We start from the raw sequence: 20,628 nt of genomic DNA, 5'->3' as shown, positions 1-20,628 counted from the left end.
CTGAGCCCATCCTTCTCGCCCCTACCCTTGGTGCCTAATGCTGTGTGATGCACCTGCTGGTGCACGCTGATGCCCCATCCTTTTGCCAGGTCAGGATGGGGGCAGGCTGGGCCCTGCATTTCTGGGACAGGACCCGAGGGTAAAAGGGACAGATGCAGGTCTATTCTGCACCTCTTTGCTGGGGTGCAATGTTTACCCCATGTCCTCCGTTATAAGCCCCTCCTCCAGCCCCATCATGTGCCTTGGGCTCCTCCTGCCCCCATCTCAGCCATCGGGCAGGGGCCCTCCTACACTACAGAGGAGCCAGGGATCCCTCTCCTAGTGCCTTCCACCCTTGACCCCCAGAGCAGCTTGGCCCAGGGAGAGGAGATGCTGCTTAGCTGATCCCACCCTGACCCAGAGGAAGCCTCTATTTATTTATTAGCTTTTGTTTACACCCTGGTATGACCCCTTCCTCCAGGGGTCTTGGGAGGGGGAGCCCAGGGCCTCTGTGACCCCTCCCTTCCTCCAATCCCCAGTTTGTATTTAGCTGCCAAATAAGATTCCCGCTGGCTCTCCTTTTACTTGGGGGGGTCAGGGTGCTGTCCCCTCCCCTCTGTTTACATCTCCCCTCTACCCCGCTGTATCGCATATTGCTGAGTTTTCTATTTTTGCAAAATAAAGTGATGGAAACTCATGGGATGTTGCTCCCTGGAGGTATAGCAGGGTGGTGAGAGAGAACTCCTAATCTGCTGGACTTTGCGACTATCTTAGGGGTGCAAAAGAAATAGGATGAAGTATGCTGGATAGGACTGGTGAGGTGGGGGAGGGCTTTTACAGGGTCCACCCTGAGGCATAGGCCTCCCAAAACCCCCACTTGTGCTCTTACTTATCTCTATGGGCCTCACTTTATATATTTAAAAGTGCCTATTTGCCCTTCTCTGGTTCATTTGCATGGTTGTCTCTGGCCTCAGAAGAGAACCATAACCCCACCTTGAAGCTGCAGTGTTTCTGTTTGACACCAGCCCATCGGTGAGCTCTCCCACCCTCTGTGGCAGGCTGACACCCTATCACTCCCTCCACCCCTTCTGAGCCAACTTTTCCTCCATGACCTCCACTTACCGCACGGCCCCAGTTACCCTCTCTGCTGATAGCCCTTCCTCCCCCCATAGGCCTTACCTCTACAACACCTCTTTTTCAAAGGCTTTTGGCCTTTAGTCTGTCCTTCCTGTTATCCTCTTGCCTCTGTGACTCCCTTGTATCTCTCCTACTGTGCCCACTTCTTTCCAGGACAGTGCTTTGCCTACCTTGTTCCTGGCTTTCTCCACTGGTGACTTGTGCCTGTGGGAAAGGAGTTGAGGATGTGGGAAAGGGGGAGGAGAGAGGAGTGGAGGAAAAGCAGAAGAGGAAAGTGAAAGAAGACTTAAAGGAAACCACAGGGCCTGTGGGTAAGGAGGTTCATTGCCATGGTAACCCATAGTTATGGGGGAAGGGTAGAAGGTCCTGGCTGACCCATAGCTTGGTGCTAGCAGGAGCCCACCCAGAGAAGGAGCCCCTCTTCTCCAGTTGCCTCCTCCTGCCATGCTCCTAGGATCCACCTGACATTATGGAGCACCTGCTAGAAGATGGGCACTTGGCTATGTTTAGTGGCTACAGCAGGGATCCTAAGAGCCAGTCCCTGCTGCCAAGGGGTGCCTCTTCTGGTATGAAGTACAGCTCTTACGAACACAGACCTAATGTCCAGGTTCCTCTCAAAGCTCCCTGTGTTCAAGTGTGGGCCAGTGACCAATCCTATTTATATTTTCCACAGCCCATTCTTACAGGCTTCATCCTGCTTGGCCTCCAGCTGCTGTTACTGTGTTCTGCTTCTTTGCTCTCCTCCCTCCACTCTTTCCCAGTCTCTACTACTGTCTTGGCTCCTCCGCCCTCCGTCGCATTCTCCAAGCCTGGCTCCATGCCTCTCTCTCCAGCTTTCCAACTCTCTGAACCTTGCACTTCTCAAAGGCATTCCACCTGCCTCCATTACTTTTTACTCCTAGTGATTCTTTTTTTTTTAATTTTAAAAATACCATTATTTTATTAATTTTTATGTGGTGCTGAGGATCGAACCCAGTGCTTTACACATGTGAGACGAGCACTCTACCACTGAGCCACAACCCAGTTCCTACTCCTAGTAATTCTTTATCGTACACTTTTTATGTGCCACGTACTCTTGTAAGCAATTGATATGAATTATTTAATTCTCACCATGATCCTAGAGTCCCACTTGACAGATGAGAAAGCTGCCATAGGGAGGGTTAAGGAACTTAGCTAAGGGAATTTCTACGTACTAGTAAGGGAGAACATGACAGTTTGGTTCCAGAGCCCATGGAGTTAAGCACACTAAGATACTGTGGTCCCTGGGTTTTCAAAATGATCAACAGTCTCAACTTCCTCCTCTCTACAGTACTTTCTGCCCCCATAGTCCTTCCCATTTTATTCCTTCCCATATGAGGAAGTGAAGAGATCATCAATTGTGGAGGAAGGCCGAGCAACCACTTACTAGTTGCCTGCTCTTGAGCAAAGTTCTTTACTTCTTGCCTCCAGGCCTCAATCTCTGCATCTGTAAGATTGGTGTGTGGGGTGGGGTAGGGGTACTAACACCTAGCTAATGAGGTTGCTGTGATCATTAACTCTAACTTGGTGGTCCAGCACCTGACAATAGATGAGCTTTCTTTTTCCAGATCTCTGCCTCATTCATGCTCTTGGCCCAGCCCTAACCCTGTCTGCTCCACCTTCTTCTAGATCAGCCATCCCTAAGACTCCCCCACCCCAGGGCGTGTCACTTCCTCCTCTGCAGCCTCCAGATCAGTACACAAAGGCTGCTGCTGCCACCAAAGGAAGGCTGCTCTGCATGCACCTGTGAGTACTTGGGCACAGCCCCCTCCCCATCTCCTCTCTTGACAAGCCCAGGCCCACCTGGTCCCAAATGCTTAGCAAGACAATTCTAACCTGGACACTCAGGGTTCTGTCTAGTCTTGAGAAAGCTGTGAATTCCTTTCTGCATTCCCTAAGAATCCCCTGCCCCTGTTCCCTCCTCTAGCATCACCACTCACCTCTTTCATCATTTTCCCAAGAGTTGGGCTAGATGGGGGTTGATGTCTGAGTGCTGTTCCTGAATGTCTGCCATGTGCCAAAGGCTAGACCAGGGTAGCTTCTCCCCACATTTCCCCCAGCTGCCATCCCTGCTGCCTCATGCTTTGGCCCCAGATCTGGCTTCTTCCTATTTGGCACCTTGGCCTCCAATTCCACACTCCTTGGAGACGGTGGCCCAGCAGTTCAGTTCTGTTCCCACCTCAAGACTCGCAGCAGGCAGCAGAGGGGGCTCTCCTTGACTTGGGCGGTGTGCATGGGTTGGGAAGAGGCTGTTTCTCAGCTGCTAAAGGGCATTCTCATTGAAACATTCAGTGTGGCCTGGTTCCCCAATATCGTACACTTTTTATGTGCCACGTACTCTTGTAAGCAATTGATATGAATTATTTAATTCTCACCATGATCCTAGAGTCCCACTTGACAGATGAAAAAGCTGCCATAGGGAGGGTTAAGGAACTTAGCTAAGGGAATTTCTACGTACTAGTAAGGGACAATTTCACCTCAAGGATTATGTTTTCTCCAAGAGGGGCAGGTTCTTTTATCTTTAAATCAAGTGTCAAACCACATGAAGCAAAGATAGTTTCTGAAAGTCTTTTTATTGTAAGGTATACAAAGCAGGATAAAGCAAAAATAAGAAAAGGAATATTGTGAAAAAGTAGGCAAAAGTAGTTATAAGAAAATGACGCCAACATAAACTACTAGTAATGAACTGAACACCATGCATCCATGGAAGAAACTGTCCAAACGGTCCCAGAAACTGGTCCCCTCAAGGTGGTACTCATGCAGGCCTGAGATGCTGTCAAGCTGCTAACAGTGAAATCAAAGAAAGGGCAGGGCCTATTCACTGTTCACTCGGGCAGGGCCTCCTGTGGCCCATGCTTTTTCAGAGCAAATCCATGCCAAGGGTAAAGTTACAGTGAGATATGTCTTAAATGGCAGTCTGAAAACATTGTTATTTATAGTTCCAGAGTTCCAGAAGGTGTATTAACTTAGCTTCTAGATGTCAATTTTTGGAGGAAAGGTCTTGGATGTCAACTATCTCCTTTGCAAATTGGCACACAGTTGTCAATATAGCTGTCAGTCAGCAGTTGTTAGGGTCGACTGTCAGTAGTCACTTCTTGTATTACAAGAGAAAACTCAAAATGGAGTGAGTGCAGTCAAAGCATAGTCAAAAGACCAATTTATAGGCTGGGTGGGGGTAGGTAGCTCAGTGGTAGAGTGCTGTCTAGCATTCATAAGGCCTTTTTATTTAGATTCAGAATCATAACACAGTAAAACACACATCAAACAGGGCAATGGGATGTGTATTGGAGTCAGAATCAAGTCCAGGAAAATGGGACAAGCATTTGCTCCCAGGGATAGAAGGGAAGACTGAAGGAGATCCAAGGCAAAAGAGAAATGGGATTAGGTCAGACTTGCTGGGGCTAGTAGGGAGAAGACAATTTGTGATGGTGCTGCTGCCAGGGTTGGAGGGGAGGAAACAGCAAGATGAAGTGCCAAGAGGCCTGTCTCTGTCCCTGCTCTTCTTCCTGTTCATTGTGTGACCTTAGCTTACCCTTCTGGGGTACAGTTTCCTTTTGCAAAATAAAGGGATTGATGTAGAAGAGTCTTCTATTAGAGTCTAAAAGGAAGTAAAACAACTATAAAGAAACAAAGAAAAGCCAGAGAGATGTAATTGAATTTTTGAATAGGAAGAGCAAAGAGCATGGGTTCTCAAGGAGCAGAGAAGGGGGAACAATTGAGAGGAAAGGGAGGGGAGGGCGACCAGAGTCCAGGTTCCTATTTAAGAGAGATGAGTGGGCTTGAGGTCTCCTCTGGGTTTGCCCTATCCTGAGAACAAGTGTGGCAGTGAGGGCCCCACCTGTGAGATGAGTCAAAGCTGGGCTTTGTGCAGCAGCATCTTCAGCCTCTCTGACCACAGCACATGCAGTGAGCAGGGCTGAGGTTACACTGAGGCTGAGCCTGGGCTGGTCTCTCCCAGAGGGTGGAAGCTCTATCATATATTGCACCCACCTGAGGTTCTGGGGTGAGGAGCAGGATGGGGGTGTTCAAGGCCTCAGCACCCCATCTTTCCCCTACACTCCCTGCAGAGCATCTGGATCTGAATTGGCCCAGGCTAAGGAGGATGCACATGCTTCATGGCAAGGCATTAGGTGACCTTTCTCATATGCTGCTGAAAGCAATGTGAACTGGTCCAACCCCCAGGGAACTTATTTATACTTATCAATATTGGCAAGTACTTACCAATATAATACTGCAAATCATATTGAATTTGTATTGAACCTGTACATCCTCTTCTATTTTTTTAAAATAGTTTTTGGTTGTCAATGGACCTTTATTTTATTTACTTACATGTGGTGCTGAGAATCAAACCCAGTGCCTCACACATGCTAGGCAAGCGCTCTACCACTGAGCCACAACCCCAGCCCCCATCCTCTTCTATTGAACCTGTACATCCTCTTCCAGGGATTTATCCTACAGATTAACTTGCACAATGTGAAATGATAAGTACATGATTTTTCCTTGCAGCATTGTTTGTAATAGTGAACAATTAGAAACTATTTAATTAATTAATTAATTTAGGGCTGGAGATGTGGCCCAGGGGTAGAGAACTTGCCTAGCATGTGTGAGGCCCTGGGTTTCATTCTGGTTACCAAAAGAATAAATAATTAATTTATGTGTGTGTGTTTGTGGTACTGGGGATGGAACCCAGGGCCTCACACATGCTAGGCAAGTACTCTACCACTGAAACACATCCCTGCCTCCAAAACAATTGTTGCTAGGGATTAATTAACTATGGTGTACCCATGCAATGGAAATTTATATAGTGTAAAAAGAAATAGATTCATCATTTAACTATTTTAAATGTATAACTTGTGTAACCATCACCATTAATTTCAAAACTTTTTCACCACTCTCAGAAGAAACTGTGCTCAGTTAAGCAGTCACTCCCCATCCTGCCTCTCTTCTGACTCTGGTAACCACTAATCTACTTTCTGTCTCGATAGATTTTCCTCATGTACATATTTCATTTAAAGAACTCATACAATAAGTGGTTCACTTAGCATAATATTTTCAAGATTCATTCATGTTGTATATGTCGCATCCTTTTTGGCTTTTTTATAGCAAAATAATAGTCCATTATGTGGATATACCACCTTTTGGTTATCGATGCATTAATTGATGCACAATGTACAAATGAGTTTTTTTCCTGCCTATTGTGAATAATGCTGCTATGAATATCAATGTGCAAGTTTTTCTCTGCACATCCATTTTCAGTTCTTTCAGATATATACCTAGGAATGGAATTGACAGGTCATAGGGTAATTCTATGTTTAACTTGTTGAGGAATGAAACTGTTTTCCACTGTGGTTATGTTCGTTTACATTCTTACCAGTAATATACAAAGATCCAAATCCTTATCAACATGTTATTATTTTTTAAAATATTCTTAATTTTTGTATGAGGTAGTGGTCTAACTTCATTCTTCTTTATGTGAGTATCCAGTGATCCCAGCACCAGTTGTTGAAGGCTGTTCTTTTCCCATTGAATAATTTGTAACCCTTGTCAAAAATCAATCATTCATAGATGGGTGGGCTTATTTCTGGACTCTTGATTCTATTCTATTGGTTTATATATCTGTCTTTATGCCATAACCACACTGTCTTGATTAATGTAGCTTTAAAATAAGTTTTGAAATTGGGAAATGTGAGTCTTTTAGTTTGTTCTTCTTTTTCAAGATTGTTTTGGCTATTTGGGGTCCCATGAAATTCCATATGAATTTTAGGATTAGCATTCCCATTTCATGTGGGGGAAGGAAGGTACAATGAGATTTTAACTTTTTTAAAAAATTAGAACATTGTAGTTATACATAGTAGTTGAATTTATTTTGGCAAAATCATACATGCAAGGACTTTGATTTAAATCCTCATTTCCCACATTTTCCCCTCCTCCTCCCTCACCATGGATTTAACTTTTTGATTTTTGAACATGGTAATGAATTGTCTTTTTTTTTTAGATGGAACCCAGGGCTTCCTGCATGCTAATCATGTTATCACACGCTCTACAACTGACTTACACCCCCCAACACTTCAATTTTCTTTTATATATATTTTTTTAGTTTTAAGTGGACACAATATCTTTTTTTAAAAAATTTTTTAAAATACTTATTTTTCATTTATCGGCGGACACAACATCTTTGTTTGTAAGTGGTGCTGAGGATCGAACCCGGGCCGCGAGCATGCCAGACGGGCGCGCTACCGCTTGAGCCACAGCCCCAGCCCCTGGGCACAATATCTTTATTTTACATGTATGTGGTGCTTAAGATCAAACCCAGTGCCTCAAGCATGCTAAGTGAGCACTCTACCACTGAGCACAACCTAGCCCCAAGCCTTCAATTTTTTAAATAGGTATTTTTTATTTCTTTTGGTACTGGGGATTGAACTCAGGGGCACTCGACCACCGAGCCACATCCCCAGCCCTATTTTGTATTTTATTTAGAGACTGGGTCTCACTGAGTTGCTTAGTGCCTAGCCATTGCTGAGGCTGGCTTTGAACTCATGATCCTCCTGCTTCAGCCTCCCGAACTTCTGGGATTACAGGCGTGTGCTACTGTGTCTGGCTTAAATAGCTTTTTTTTTTTTTTTTAATTTTATCAGTTATTGATGGACCTTTATTTATTTATTTGTTTATATGTGGTGCTGAGAATCAACCCAGTGCCTCACACTTTAGGCAAACGCTCTACCACTGAGCCCCAAACCCAGCCCCAAATAGGTTTTTTTAAAACAGAAATTTGCCTAGTTTTCCTAGAGTTCATTCCAGGAATTTCCAGGAATCACCTTACAACCAGGTTTTTTCACCAGTCTAGATTCCCTTTGTGCAAATCACAGAAAAGAGAAAAAAAATTTTGTGTGTATGTGGTACTAGGGATCAAACTCAAGAGCCTCATACAACTGCTTTACCATCAGGCAGGTATTCTGCCATCAGGTGAGAGCTCTAACACTGGGGTGACACTCCCTGCTCCCTCCCCCCTTTTTATTGGTACTGGAGACTGAACCCTGAAGCTCTTTACCAGTGAGCCACACCCCAGCCCTTTTTGGTTTTTAGTTATTTATTTTTGGTACTGGGGATTGAACCCAGGTGCACTTTACTACTGAACGAATTCTTAGCCCTTTTTATTTTTTGTTTTAAGACAGGGTCTGGCTAAATTGCTTAGGGCTTCACTAAGTTGCTGAAGCTGGCTTTGGACTTGGGATCCTCTTGTCTCATCTATCCAAGATGCTGGGATTATAGATGTGCACCACTGTGCCTGGCTAAAGAGAGAAAAATTTTTAATCAACACTTTACCTATTCTTCCTCTTTTATCCCAGACCTTCAGAAAGTTCTTGTGGTCTACTCATTCCTCTTGCTACTATGTCAACCAAGTGAAACTGCTCTCCCTCTCTCTCACCCTCCCTGATCTGTTCCAGCCTTCTTTCTTCTCATTCCCACTCACTAATCCTCTTCCCTTGTTTGAATTCAAAATTGTGGACTCTGCAAGTGCTATCAGATTATTTATTGAACTCTCTCACTTTACAGATGTGGAAACTGAGGCCCAGAGAGAAAGCCTGACGTGCCATACAGCCAGTGAGTGACCAAGACTGGTGTGCTTATTATTAGTTTTTATCTCTACCATAGTTTGAAATCTTGGTGAAAAGACCTGGGTACAGTCCTCAGTGCCCCTAGGCGCATTCCCAGACTCTTTTGTGGGCCTGTTTGTCCCCCTCTGCCCACAAGAAGGACAGGTCTTCTCTGATGCCCCCACCCTAGCCTTGTATATACTTCTTCTTGTGATGTCTAAAGACGCTGCTGAATCCACAAGGAAATATGAAACAATGAGGAGAGACGAAGAGTTGGGATAGTTTTGAGAGTGGCAACCCACAAGCTAAGTTTAGAGGACTGACAGCTTGGGAGTCTTCACTGAGGACCCATGTCTCCCACTTTACATCCAATACAGGCCATGGTGGTTTTGTCGATGGCTCTTGTTTTCCTACTGGCCCTGGGCAGAGGTGAAAGTGAAGTGGACATCAAGAGCCCATTCCCAAGGGAAGCTACAAAATTGGGGGATCCTGACCTGTCTCTGCCAGGGTCTTGCCAGCCAGCCCCCTCCTGCAAGAAGTGCATCTTCTCACACCCTAGCTGTGCATGGTGCAAGCAACTGGTAAAGATAGGCCGGTGGCCTTTGAACCATGTGTATTGTATGTACAGGTTGGATATATGTGTGTGATTGTGTGGGCACATGTGTGATTTTACTGGCTATACCCTGAAGTCTCATGTGTGACTGAGTTTATGCACATAGAACTTCTGTGTGAGACGGTGTGAGTGTACATCTACATGCATGTGCATTTTCTGTGCACAATTATGTCTGAATATGTTTATTTGTGTTTATTTAGAGAGGACTTGTGACCATGCATTCAAGAAGATGTGCTTGTGGGACTTCATCTTGTGTATAGGTAGAAGGGCCTGCTGTGCACACACACGTATAAGAAAGCATATTGCCAATTTGGCTGACATAACAAAATACCATAGACTTGGTGACTTAAGCAACAGGAATTTATTTCTTATATTTTGGGAGACTGGGAAGTTCAGAATCAAAAGGCTGGTTGATTTGGTTCTCATTCAAGGGCACTCTTCCTGGTTTGCAGAGAGACCACCTTCTTGTTATATCCTTACCTGACTTGGTGGAAAGATAGAGGAAATGGGTTCTCTGGTGTCTCTTTTATAAAGGCACTAATTCCACTGTGAGGATACCGCCCTCATGACCTCACCTAAACCTAACTACCTCCCAGAGGCCTGGTCTGCAAATACAATTGCATTGAGGGTGAGGGCTTCAACACAGAAATGTGGGGGAAGAGTTCAGTCCATAGCAGAAAATCTGGGCCTGAGTTTCTGAATCTGAGTCTGGGTGGGATTTATTATGTTCTGGGATGTGTGGCAGGGCAAGAGGATGGGAAGACTTCCAAAAGGTTTTGAGGTGGGTGAGGGGGAGAGAGTGGACAGGAAGGCTTGAGCTTCCTAAGTGGCCAAGGAGGATGCTGGGGAGTAAGTATGTGTTCCTTGCTGGTCAAACAAGTCTGTTCTTTGGGGGATTTTTGGTCCTGTGATTAAACCCAGGGACACTTTATTGCTGAGCTGCATCCCCAGTCCTTTTTATTTCTTATTTTGAAACAGGATCATACTAAGTTGCCGAGGCTGGCCTTAAACTTGCAATCTTTCTGCCTCAGCCTCCTGAGTCACTGGGATTACAGGCATCTGCCAATGGGCCCAGAGGACAAAGCTGTTTTTTAGAATTCCCATTTTGATCTAATCATGCAGCGATATTGAACTAGATGGTCCTTTTTGTATGGTAGCAAAGTCCCTGAGATCTCAACAGGAATTTAAAGAGGTGGGGGACTCACAGGAGAGCACTGAGGGTGACCCTAGGTGGGGGTAGGAGCAGAACTGTCTCTCAGAGGAAGATGGAGAGTTAGATCAGTGTAGGCCCTAGGTAAAAGATGAAGGAAAATCATGGGAGTTAGCTACAGATGTGGAGGGCCCAGGCGAAAGGCACATGAGTATGGGAGGACAGAAAGAGTAGACATAGAGTCAGACAGAGTCTGTGGGAGGCAGAGGCAGAGGTGCCAGGCTGTGGCTGTGGAGATGGGGCCCTTGGGACAGCAGGGTCTGTGTCTGCCTCCTCCAACCCCCAGGCCTGGCACCCCTGACAGCTGAGAAGCCGCCCTAACCATTTCCTTCCCCTGCGGCTGCCCAGCTGGTGCAGGGGTACCAGATACACTGGAAGAAGGATATCTCTTCTTCCGTACCTATCCTCCTCCTTCCCAAAATTGTGGGTCTTAGCCTGACCCCCTTCCCATTTTGATCTAAGCGTGCAGGGACATTGAACTAGGAGGTCCTTTTTTGTATGGTAGCAAAGTCCCTGAGATCTCAACAGGAAGTCTGTGGCTGGGGGGGGGGGGTTGGTTACTGGGGGAAGGGGGAGTCCAGATAAGGGGAGGGGAGGGAGAACTGCTATAGGAAGTGGGTCTGACAAAGAAGAAAGGGCCGCAGTTCAAGGGTAACTGTGGAGGGTCTGAGGAGGGGAGGGCTCATGGAGTTGACAGAGCGGAGTGGACGAGTGACTAGAGGCGATTGGGTTTGTAGGGTAGTTCTGGGAGAGGGGCTCAAAGGCCGTAGATTCAGGGTCCCCAAAGCCTTCCTTGTGGCACAGAACTTCACCGCCACGGGCGAGGCTGAGTCGCGACGCTGTGCTCGGCGAGAGGAGCTGCTGGCTCGGGGCTGCCCCCCGGAGGAGCTGGAGGAGCCCCGTGGCCGGCAGGAGGTGCTACAGGACAAGCCGCTCAGCCAGGGCAACCGCGGCGAGGGGGCCACCCAGCTGGCGCCGCAGCGGGTCCGGGTTGTGCTGCGGCCGGGTGAGTCCGGGCGGCGCGGCCGAGGCACCTATCTGGGCTGGGGTTCGAGTGCGTTCGGCTGACCCGCGCCCCTTCTTCACCTGCCCAGGGGAGCCCCAGCGACTTCGGGTCCGCTTCCTCCGGGCCGCGGGTTATCCGGTGGATCTGTACTATCTCATGGACTTGAGCTACTCCATGAAGGACGACCTGGAACGCGTGCGCCAACTCGGGCACGCCCTGCTGGTCCGGCTGCAGGAGGTCACCCATTCGGTCCGCATAGGTGAGCCAGTGGCCGGCCCCCACCCTGCCAGCCCTTGCCTTTGCGTCCAGCTTCAACTATCACTTTAGTCTCTACCAAAGTCCTGGATTCAGAAGGGCCATCACCTGCCCTCTTCAAGTGTTTAACAGACCTAGCCAGGCCACAGGATCCTGACATCTGTACTGAGACACCTATCTTCTAGGTCAGAGCTGGAGGGGACTTAAGGTTGACTTCTCACGAGAACCCCTCACTTCACAGGAGGGCTGACCGAATCCCAGAGTCTGGAGACTGTTCAGACAGCTGCCCTGGATTTACCAACCCAGTCACTGTTCTGATGTCACTGTCTCAGAGCAGTAACTCTTGGATAAGGCTTAGATGTCACTGTTTCAGCTCCACATTCTTTGCTCAAGAGCCCCTCTGCTTCCTGCGCTTCTACACCCTCCATCCTGACCTTCCTCAGCCTTCAGGAAGACTCAGTCTGCCCCTGTTGTGTCCCCCTCTTAGTTTCCTGCGCTTCCCTGAGGTAATGGTCCCACCCCTTCACCCTTGCCAGGGTGAAGTCCTCCCTCCTAGGAGCACCGGCCCATCATGTCTTCTAGGACCATCCCTTCTTTTCGCTCCCTTTTGAGTTCTCAGCAGTGACCTCTTCCAGTGACTCCTAGTGACGCTCCCTCAGCCTTTGTGTTTACTGCCTCCCAGGTTTCGGCTCCTTTGTGGACAAAACAGTGCTTCCCTTTGTGAGCACTGTGCCCTCCAAGCTGCGCCACCCCTGCCCCAGCCGAATGGAGCGCTGCCAGCCACCTTTCAGTTTTCACCATGTGCTGTCCCTGACAGGGGATGCTCAAGCCTTTGAGCGGGAGGTGGGGAGACAGAATGTGTCTGGCAACCTGGACTCACCTGAAGGTGGCTTTGATGCCATTCTTCAGGCTGCCCTCTGCCAGGTGAGAAAGTGGGACCAGGTCTGAGTCTTGAAGGACTGCTTGGGCCAGGCTGCCTTCTGTGGTTGGTTTTTGTTATGGTGTTGGGGGTGGAACTCAGAGCCTTGCTAGTTCTAGGCAAGCACTCTACCACTGAACCACACCCCCCAATATACCCCAATGGTTGTGTAGTGCACAACTTAAGGGGGTACCATTTATTTTATTTTATTTTTTTTTGAGAGAGAAAGAGAGAATTTTAATATTTTATTTTTTAGTTTTCGGTGGACACAACATCTTTGTGTGTGGTGCTGAGGATCGAACCGGGCCGCACGCATGCCGGGCGAGACGCTACTGCTTGAACCACATCCCCAGCCCCCTCAGGGGGTGCCATTTATATTGTCATTGTAGTTTACTTATTTATATTTGCAGAACTGGGGGTTGAACCCAGAGATGCTCTACTGCTGAACTACATCTCTAGCCCTTTTTATTTTGTTTTTTGAGACAGGATCTTGCTAAATTGCTGAGGCTGGCCTTGAACTTGTGATCCTCCTGCCTCAGCCTCCCAAGTAGCTGGGATTACAGGCATGTGCCACCATTTCTGGCTGTATATTTATTTTTACAATAACCTAGTAAAATTACTTGGTAAAATATCTTGAGGAAGAGGCACATTTTTTTCTAATTCACTGGAAGGCCTCCACTAGCAGTAGCCCTGTTTGGGGAGCTGGGATGAAGGGAGAAGCAGGGAACTGGAGGCAGGAAGGTGGACATCAGATGCAGAGGGAGGCAGGCCATATCCTTGGCTCACAGGACTGGCTAGGGTGGCTGAGGGCCATACCCAGGTGCATAGCCCCCTCCCTCCCACATCCTAGGAGCAGATTGGCTGGAGAAATGTGTCCCGGCTCTTGGTGTTCACTTCAGATGATACATTTCACACAGCTGGGGATGGAAAGTTGGGTGGAATTTTCATGCCCAGTGATGGACACTGCCACTTGGACAGCAATGGCCTCTACAGTCGCAGCCCAGAATTTGTGAGTACCCTCTGACCTCTCTACCTGAGCCACAACTCCTCTCCTTCCAGGTACCTTCATCGCCACCCCACCTCACATTCTTCTTTGCTGGTGACCATCCTATAGATACCCTGCGGTCTTCCCCAGCAGGGAATTCCTCCTCTCCAGCCCAACTGCTCAAATAGGAAACCTGTGCCCTTTACTCCTTCCTTCCTTCCTGCCTTGCCAAGCCTCCAAGCTCCTTTAGTTGGTGGCACCCTAGGTCCTGGATTCCTTGGGATGAGGGTACCTAGCATGTTTTGTGGGAGACCTGTGGTGCTCACCTTGTCCCTACTTCCTGTCCCAGGACTACCCTTCTGTGGGTCAGGTAGCTCAGGCCCTTTCTGCAGCAAACATACAGCCCATCTTTGCTGTCACCAGTGCGACACTGCCCATCTACCAGGTGAGAGTTGTCTGAATGCAGACCACCCATCCCTACCCTAATCTTTTTCAATTCCCCCGAAGACCCATTCTCTGTTCCCCATATGCCTCCTTTCAGACCTCTAGGAGCCCATTTTCTTAAAGCTGTGTCCAACCATTTTCTTCAAATCCTCCTAACTCAGGAGCTGAGTCAGCTGATTCCCAAGTCTGCAGTGGGCGAGCTGAGTGAGGACTCCAGCAATGTGGTGCAGCTCATCATGGATGCTTATGATGTGAGCACCAGGGTGGGAGGGAGAATGTCAAGGGTGGGCACAAGGGAAAGATGGAAAGGAGCTCTCAAGGTGCAGTGGCAGAACTAAGTGGCCATGCTCATTTTTTAGTTCTAACATTCTATAGCTGTTATCTACAGTTTACACATGACTGTCATTGTCACTCACTCTCACATTCACAAATCTTTTTTAATATTTATTTTTTAGTTGTAGTTGGACACAATACCTTTATTTTATTTATTCATTTTATGTGGTGCTGAGGATCAAACCCAGGGCTTCGCATGTGCTAGGCGAGTGCTCTACCACTGAGCCACAACCCCAGCCCACATTCACAAATCTTAAGTGTCTGAAATGGCCTTGAGATCCCGTCCCAAGCTCCCGAAAAGCTGAGCCCTACTCTGGGCAAGGAAGGACAGTCACATTCCCTGAACTTTTATTTCATGCCAAGTCTGTCCTAGTGTACATGCTGTTCGCCACCTAGTTTAACCCCACCTGCTTTCTGACTATTTTACAGATGAGGAAACAGAGGCTAAGTGCCTTGCCCAAGTTCACATGGATAACAATGAAAGGGCTACATACAGAATGTAAGATGAGAGCCTGTGTTCACTGTTTATAAACAATTCAGACAGCTGGATGTGGTAGTGCACATCTGTAATCCAAGCTACAGGAGAGACTGAAGCAGAAGGATCACAAGTTAAACCCCAGCCTCAGCAACTTAATGAAACCCCTTCTCAAAAATAAAAAGGGCTGGGGCTGTAGTGATAAAATACTCCTAGGTTCAATCCATAGCACTAATAAATAAATTTAAAAAACAAAATTAAAAAATAAACAATTTAGAACCAGACTTTTTGGTCTGGGGTTGTAGCTCAGTGATAGAGCATTTGCCTAGCACATGTTAGGAACTGGGTTTGATTCTTAGCACCACATAAAAAAATAAATAATGTTATTGTGTCCATCTACAACTAAAAATATTTTTAAAAAGAATCATAAACTTTTGCAGGTAGAAGGAACCATTGAAAGATATTTTTTAAAATTTATTTTTAGTTGTAGATGGACACAATACCTTTACTTATTTATTTATTTTTATGTAGTGCTGGGGATTGAACCCAGTGCCTCACACATGCTAGGCACACACTCTACCACTGAGCCATAACCCCAGGCCCCACTGAAAGTCTTAAGTGTCTTTTCAGCTTAGGTTGTAGCTCTACATCTAGATTGTCAGCCTCTTGATGAAAGGGACTATGTCTTAAACCATGGTGAGAAAATTTTTGAGATAGTGTCAGATTTCTCAGGACAAACTCAATCTCACATGCACACTGGTTATGTGTCCTGCTTTGGAGTTTGACAAACAGGGTCACTGCATGTTCATGGCACTTGGCCAGCCCCTGTGGTTGCCATACTGTGGTAGGGACCTCTGGATCCTGGATAGTTTACTTAGGGTTCTCATAGCTCCTTCCTCCAGAAAGGTCTCCTTTTGGGGCAGAAGGGAAGGAGCCCCAGGGTGGCTGAGGGCAGGATTCTGATACAACTGGGTATGGCCAGAGAGGGCAGAGGCTGGGATTCCTGCCTTCATCTGGTTGCTCACTTCCTCTCTTCCCATAGAGCCTGTCATCCACTGTGACCCTGGAACACTTTTCACTCCCTCCTGGAGTCAATATCTCTTATGAATCCCAGTGTGGAGGTTCTGAGAAGAGTGAAGTTGAGGCTGGGGACCGTGGACAGTGCAACCACGTCCGAATTAACCAGATGGTAAGAGCCGGCCAGGACAGGCAAAACCAAGGTAGTCTTCCACCTGTCCTTTCTGAGGGGGGTTCAGTGAGTGGCTTCCCCAAGTGAGTTTCTAGGAGATAGTGTTAGCATGATCCCGTCCTTTAATTTACTAAGGAATAGAGTCCTGCATGATTGGCGGGCTTGGGGTGTGTGTGTACACACATGCATGTGTGTATAACAGTCTGGATCCTGCCTGCCCTGTCCTCAGGTGAATTTCTGGGTTACCCTCCAAGCTAATAACTGCCTCCCAGAGCCCCAGTTCCTGAGGCTCCGAGCACTTGGCTTCTCTGAGGAGCTGACTGTGGAGCTGCACACGCTGTGTGACTGTAACTGCAGTGATACCCAGCCCCAGGCTCCCCACTGCAGCGATGGCCAGGGAGACCTTCAGTGTGGAATATGCAGGTGAGTCTCTTGGTCCCTTTACCCATCTGGTTCCTACAAGTGACCACTCCTCGTGTTCCTCTTTGCTTCCTACTCTCCCACTGGGATCTCCTGAACATCCCAAAGCTCCACTGAATGCCATGTGTCTGTGCTTTCTCCCCTCAACAGAACCCCTCCATTCTTCCCTCCTTCTATGCTTGGTGCTCCACTGTACCCTGGTATCTCTCTCCAACTTTTAAGGACTTGGGTTTAGAGGATCCTAGGAAAAAAGTCAGGAATGGTCCAACTCTCCCTTCTTGACTTCCCCTTCCAGCTGTGCCTCTGGCCGCCTGGGTCGACTCTGTGAGTGTTCTGAGGCTGAGCTGTCCTCCCCGGATCTGGAATCTGGGTGCCGGGCCCCCAATGGGACAGGACCCCTATGCAGTGGGAAGGGTCGGTGCCAATGTGGACGATGCAGCTGTAGTGGACAGAGTTCTGGGCGTCTGTGCGAGTGTGATGATGCCAGCTGTGAGCGACATGAGGGCATCCTTTGTGGAGGTACCTGGAGATTTTGGCAGAGGGTGGGGTCAGAGGGGCCCTCCCAAGAGCACTTAGACTCTGGGAGTCTTATGGCACTGAAGGCAAGTGCCAAATATTCTGGTGTATGAATTGGAGGATGTGTCAGGCACACTTGAGAGGAATTGAGTGCATGTGGTGGTGTGTGATAACCAGTTGTGTGCGAGGATGGTTATCACCCTGTGCATGGCTCTACCCCAGGCTTTGGCCGCTGCCAATGTGGAGTATGTCACTGTCATGCCAATCGCACGGGCAGAGCATGTGAGTGCAGTGGGGACATGGACAGTTGTGTCAGTCCTGAGGGAGAGCTCTGCAGTGGGCATGGACACTGCAAATGCAATCGCTGCCAGTGCTTGGACGGCTACTATGGTGCTCTGTGTGACCAGTGCCCAGGCTGCAAGACACCGTGTGAGAGATACAGGTGAGGCTTCAGGTCTTGCATCCTGAGAACAGGGACACAGTGGGTTTGCTTAGCACTCACACTTGCCTGCTCTTCCTGTGCGGGGTGTAGGTGAGAGCTGGTAAGTAACAAGTGCTCAGCTGCTAACTTATTGGTATCCACAGGGACTGCGCAGAGTGTGGGGCCTTTGGGACAGGCCCCCTGGCTGCCAACTGCAGCATGGCTTGTGCCCATGCCAACGTGACTCTGGCTTTGACCCCTATCTTGGATGATGGCTGGTGCAAAGAAAGGACACTAGACAACCAGCTGTTCTTCTTCCTGGTGGAGGATGAAGCTGGAGGCAAAGTGACGCTTAGAGTGAAACCCCAAGAGAGTAAGTGGGTAGAGAGGCCATGGACATGCTAAATAGATCTGGAAATTTGATGTGCAGGGTCTCAGAGCTGGGCATGTGATGTGATAATAATGGGAAACCAGGCTGGATTTGATGCAGAGCTGTAAATAAATATAGTGCAAAGGCAGAAAAAAGTGATAAGTCTAAGGTCTCAGGCAGAGAAGATAAACTTGGACACTTCTGGATTCCTTTTGCTTTCAGTGACAGAGTTTGGGAGGCAGGACTCATTGTGGGCAACTGCTGATCTGTCCCTGTGCCTTATCCCTCAGAAGTCTGTATTGTTTCTTTCCTCACAGAGGGAACAGACCAGACTCAGACCATTGTGCTGGGCTGTGTAGGGGGCATCGTGGCAGTGGGACTGGGGCTGGTCCTGGCTTATCGGCTTTCAGTGGAAATCTATGACCGTCGGGAATATAGTCGCTTTGAGAAGGAGCGGCAGCAACTCAACTGGAAGGAGGTGAGGAGACAGCCTCTTATTCCACTGGCTGGGTCCCTTTCTTGCTGTTGGCTTCTCCACCACACAACCAGTCCTCAATTCTCATCTAGGAGCATCCTCTGCAGACTTAACCAATCCCTCTGCTGTCTTCCTTCAGCTCCTATGATCTTGCACTAGTTCTAGGTTGGGCTCTTAGGACTAGGTAAATGGGAAGAGGAATCCTAAGATTTTCCCCTCATAATTTGCAACCTTTTCCCACAGGACAACAATCCTCTCTACAAAAGTGCCATCACAACTACTATCAATCCCCGCTTCGAAGGGGCTGATGGTCCCATTCTCTGAGGGGGAAGGAGTCTCACCCAGGGCTCTTGTCTCTGGGATGACAGTGGGAATTGGGGAAGGGGGTAGCTATCAGGCAGCAATCTAAGGAACTAATCTGCTGGTGAGGAGTGGTCGCCACCCAACTTCATTTTCAGAGTGATACTCAGAGGGCTGCTCCTACTGCTGTGACTTTGTTTTCCACCTCAAAAAAAGCAACCATACCCAACCTAAGTGTACAATAAAGTCTTACCTCAGACTGTAACTGTCACTTTGCTTCAGCCCACCAAGGCCAAAATAGGCTGTTCAGCCCAAGCCTACAAAAGCTAAAGTCCATTTCTCCTCTGGCCACTTGAGGGCAGGAAGTAGCTTGGAAACAATTGGCTCCACCTCCCTGGGCCAGAGGGGCCTGGATTCTCAGGTAACTGATAATCACAAATAAGGAAACAATCACACTGACACTGCTTCTACTGGTGTCTGACATTCTGTCCTGCTGTCAGAACACATGCAGTTTTTGCTTCTACTCTTTGCTTCTCTGCAGGAAAAAAAGGTTTCCCTGAAAGACAGTCTTCCCAAAGAGGAGATGAAATGTAGAAAAGCCCCACTATTTTTATTTAAATATCCGAAATATATCACGAAGGAACATACACCGCACTTTAATGGTAAAAAGATACAAGTTTATAACATCTTATAAAAACTACCATTTAAAAGTGATCTTGTTCATTTGATAGTCCCCACCCCCATAGCAAAATAAGTATATTAAAAAAAAAAAAAAAAGGTGGAGAGGAAGGATAGGAGGGGGATTGTTGAAGATAAAAGCCCTAGGGCCACAGTAGAGGCAAAGAGCATCTGGGAAGAGGGCTAAAAGCTGTGTTGGGACTCCACTCCTTTAACCCTCCAATGTCAAGCTGTGGGGCACAATCAGTAGCTAAGTGATGAAAAGAGGCTGCTGGGGTTGGACGGAAAAGATGAGAAGGGCAGGGCTGATATGGCCTGGTGCAGGAGCTTACCCAGGAACTGGCACTACTCTTTCCTAGGCCCTCCAACTCCATATCCTGGTTTCTGAGAGCCTGCCCTATCTCCATTTCCCCTCACTCCAAACACACCTGAGGCATCTTTCCAGTGCTTAGCCCCAACCCTGCAGAGGAGGGGTGGGGTATTGGGCCCAGGAGCCTTTGCAGCAGTCCCAATTCTATGGATTCCCTGGGGTAGAAGCAGGGCTCCTGTGCCTGTGGGTGCTCACTCCTTTCATCCCTTTGCTCATCTCTTCACACATCAATTGCCCCACATCAGCACGTGAACTGGACTAATCACCATTCCCAACCCTCAGCAGGAATGGTTCTGGTATGGCCATCTGCACTGCTCAGAAATTCTCTTACTTCCACCCACCAAGGCAGGTGGCCAGATCTGAGGTGTGTCAAGGGACATTCTGACTAGCACAAACATCTGAACATAAAGAAGCACACATCACTCATGTGATTCTCTACATTTCAAACAGATCAGCTCCAAGTGGCAGGGAGAGAGTTCCCACTTTCAAAAGGACAGCTTTCTCAAGATATCTTCCTTCCCAGAGTTAAATTTAATAGAAAAATCCCAGCCACAGCAAAGCCCTGTAATAGGTAGGGGGCTGGCCCTTTCCTTGCAGGGACCACGGCAAGGGTCTGAGGACCAAGATTTAGGTCAAATGGGAGTGTCAGCATAAAGCTAGGGCAACACATGGTGGGAAACATCTCTCCCCAAAACCTCAGATGCTGTCCTCCAAAAGCTAAGGGGTGCCAGGTCTTTTTTCTTTCCCTGAAATACCCCTACCTCAGGGAAATGGAGGACCCCTGTCCCCAACCCTCTCGGAGATTGCTGCCATTGTTTATTCCCTACAAGAATTTTCTAGGCAATGAAACCATACTTCCTGAAAGTTTCATCCTAGATCCCCACCGACAGCTTGGTGCTCTAGTTCACCTTGTTTCCAAT

The 20,628-nt window shown here is 47.9% G+C and overlaps 1 protein-coding gene across 4 annotated transcripts; it reads left to right on the top strand.

Moving 5' to 3' along the window:
- The first annotated feature begins 118 nt into the window (after window positions 1-118).
- ITGB7 (integrin subunit beta 7) lies at window positions 119-18,934 on the top strand. Of its 4 annotated transcripts, none has more exons than XM_081310402.1 (17): window positions 119-1,011; window positions 2,764-2,880; window positions 8,689-8,736; window positions 9,107-9,310; window positions 11,357-11,558; window positions 11,647-11,817; window positions 12,496-12,737; window positions 13,583-13,741; window positions 14,067-14,162; window positions 14,323-14,412; window positions 16,012-16,158; window positions 16,388-16,581; window positions 16,874-17,097; window positions 17,317-17,536; window positions 17,680-17,888; window positions 18,203-18,363; window positions 18,604-18,934. In XM_081310402.1, exons 4-17 carry the CDS (start codon window positions 9,110-9,112, stop codon window positions 18,682-18,684), a joined length of 2,397 nt encoding a protein of 798 aa, XP_081166528.1. In that variant the 5' UTR covers window positions 119-1,011; window positions 2,764-2,880; window positions 8,689-8,736; window positions 9,107-9,109; the 3' UTR covers window positions 18,685-18,934. The 4 variants fall into 4 exon arrangements, with proteins under 4 accessions (XP_081166528.1, XP_081166527.1, XP_081166529.1 ...); XM_081310401.1 differs by having other exon boundaries at window positions 119-1,427; XM_081310400.1 differs by lacking the exon at window positions 119-1,011 and adding an exon at window positions 2,109-2,583.
- Window positions 18,935-20,628: the final 1,694 nt, after the last annotated feature.

Source organism: Spermophilus citellus (assembly GCF_964194105.1).
Source record: "Spermophilus citellus genome assembly, chromosome: 10".
Classification (NCBI taxonomy): Eukaryota; Metazoa; Chordata; class Mammalia; order Rodentia; family Sciuridae; genus Spermophilus; species Spermophilus citellus.
The sequence above is the reverse complement of the archived record's forward strand: the minus strand, read 5'-3'. Positions and strand labels throughout refer to the sequence as shown.